Source organism: Hemisphaericaspora subhashii (genome assembly GCF_019202705.1).
Source record: "Hemisphaericaspora subhashii strain CBS 10753 chromosome Unknown scaffold258, whole genome shotgun sequence".
Lineage (NCBI taxonomy): Eukaryota > Fungi > Ascomycota > Pichiomycetes > Serinales > Debaryomycetaceae > Hemisphaericaspora > Hemisphaericaspora subhashii.
The window spans coordinates 1,876-4,534 of NW_026057402.1; the positions used below are offsets into that span (position 1 = coordinate 1,876).

Genomic DNA, 2,659 nt, shown 5'->3' on the forward strand with positions numbered 1-2,659 from the left:
TTGCTAATGAACGACAATCTTTGGAACTTTGGAAAGAAAATGGAATCTTGGCATAACGCACCCTTAACCCCAAGCTAGATACGTACCCAAGGTTTGCTTTCTGTCTTGCAATTGTTGGGATGGATAAGACTAACAAAAAAAAACAAAAACATAATCATAAATAATATCAAATCTCATAACACATATCTCATATAACAAGTCGGTTTTAGGACCTGTGGTCCAAGGATCCGAAAACCAAATAATCTTAGTAAACACAAATATAATATCACAAATAATCACAAATAACAAGTCGGTTTTAGAACCTGTGGTCCAAGGATCCGAAAACCAAATAATCTTTAAAAACACAAATAAACACAAATAAAACGAAAAGTTTGGGGCTTTTCTGGCAAAGCACGGTTTTCGGTCACAACGAAAATCTAGGGCTAACCACACCCCGCTTAGTGCCGGCGTCTATCCATCCAACATCCACATCCCACTCTGAGCAAGATTCCCTGATAATAGCCAAAGGATAGTAGTAGCAGCCCTCTTGATCACGGTTGCCCGCCACCAAGAGAATGTTATTCCTACTCCCCTACAATACGTGACAAATAAACAAACAAAACAAAACATATATTCAAACATACTAACAATCAGTAACAATAAATCTTGTAAAACAAATTCAAAAAAAACAAAAACAAATGTAAAATACGACAAAACACAATGTAAAGACACTAATCAAATGAACCACAGTATATACCACGATCAACAATTGGAGAACAACTATCACAGAGATACACAGAAATACGACTTCAAAANTTCGAATTTCGATGAAAAGAAAGATTATGTTCGTCGATGTTCATTAAAGAAAGATTAATCTGCTCTCATACTCAATATCTTGGAGTTGAATAATTTCGTGCACACTAGTTCTAACACAGAAACTGGAGTAATTTTCTAATGAAACGAGAAATCGTAGTTGCATGGTCGAAGAAATTTAACACTTTGAGCACAATTATTATGCTATCACCAAATCACGGTTATCTTGATTTTTAAATCTGCCGTCTGTTCTTCAATAAAAACGTTCCTAATGGTTCAACTGCTGTTGCCTACATCTTGGAGCAATATGACCTGGTTGACCACAATTGTAACAAATAGGTGTTGATGATTGAGTTCGGGTAGAATTTTGTTGTTGATCAGATTGTTGTTGTGGCTGAGATTGAGATTGTTGCTGATGGTCTTGTCCTGAGTATGGATGATAATTATTGCTGTAAGCTTTTCTGCCTTTGCGGATACTATGATTTTTGTTACGTTTGCTTAATCTATCATCAATATCACGATATTCAATTAAATTGTCAAGATCCTTGATGGTTTTGTAGTTGTCACGGTCTCTGGTGTAATATTTACGATATTCGATATCCATACCATCAAGAAAATAACGGATTGCAGTAGCTTCTGACATTGCTTCTTTACAATACTTATAAGTTTCAAGAAATCTTTGACGGTAGGCAAAAAGTGGTTCACGTTGACGAATAGTTTGGATTTTCTCAATTAATCTAGCTGATTCATAAACGACATTAAACTTCTCTTCAAATGCAATAGTAAACGCTTCAAAAATGTAAGAAGATTTAGCTTCATTATTGGCTTGGAGGAATTTACGCAAAGTAACAGTATCTTCATTCTTCAATGTTATAACAACAGTATTTGCAACTTCTCCTAATTGATTAACTTTAACTCTGGAATAGTGATGGTGTTCTCCAACAAGGCTGTGGTGAAGGTTTGTGAAAAATTCTTTAGCCCAATGATATGCGTTGTCTTTAAGATATGGTTTGACTAACTTGAGGGTATCAAGACTACTAAGGGCTTGCTTCAGATTAATGTTCTCCATGATTGCAGTTTTCATGTTTTCAAGTGCTGATCTTCCATACTTAAGGTTTTCAGTGCTTCCATCAAAAGGATACTTAACTTTAGGATACGGTTTAGGGTAGTCATTGGTTCCATCATGATTGTAGTTGAGCTGTTCGAAATCATCTTCGTCGTGGCTAAAATACTCCTGATCGAAATCATCTTCTTGACTAAAATAGTCGTGTTCGAAATCATCTTCTTGATTAAAGTAGTCGTGCTGATTTTGATTATCTGGATGACCTTGATTGGTGTGAGCTGGGGTGGTTTGGCTGCTGTTGTTGTTGTTCATCTTTGATGTTCCTTGTTAATCAGTTGGTTTTAATCTTTGTACTTGGACTTGTATGGAAAAAAATTGTGTTGCAAAATTTGTTAAACTTGAATGCGAAATTTTGAAAAATGCGGCAAAAATGAAATGTGTTAGTGTGGCAATAAAAATATGAAAAAAAATTTCTAAAAACAATGGTCCCAACAAAAAATTTCCTAATTTAGTAAAGTTTCGCCAACAAAACTCTCAAAGTTGATAAAATGGTATGATTGTAGTGAATTTTATTGGATAATTAACTGGTGAGGGGGGGAATTTGATGATTTTGAAGCCAATTTGAATGTCAAATGTATGATTGGAAAAAATTTTCACTAAAAACACCAAAATTTAGATTCTAATTCAACAAAAGTATGTTCTAATAATATTCTGATGACTCTTTCTCGAAACCTAGCGGTGCGTACCAATTGTAATACAGTGGGTATATCTATTCCTATATACACACTATACTACCTAAAAAAA

General features: G+C 34.5%; 1 protein-coding gene across 1 annotated transcript; it reads right to left on the minus strand. All coding sequences in view use genetic code 12, as the record gives it.

The window, feature by feature from the left end:
- Positions 1-1,060: 1,060 nt before the first annotated feature.
- J8A68_005283 (C2HC-type zinc finger protein) lies at positions 1,061-2,167 on the minus strand (the record flags this gene model as incomplete). Its single annotated transcript, XM_049409332.1, has 1 exon — positions 1,061-2,167. One exon carries the CDS (start codon positions 2,165-2,167, stop codon positions 1,061-1,063), a length of 1,107 nt encoding a protein of 368 aa, XP_049261437.1.
- Positions 2,168-2,659: the final 492 nt, after the last annotated feature.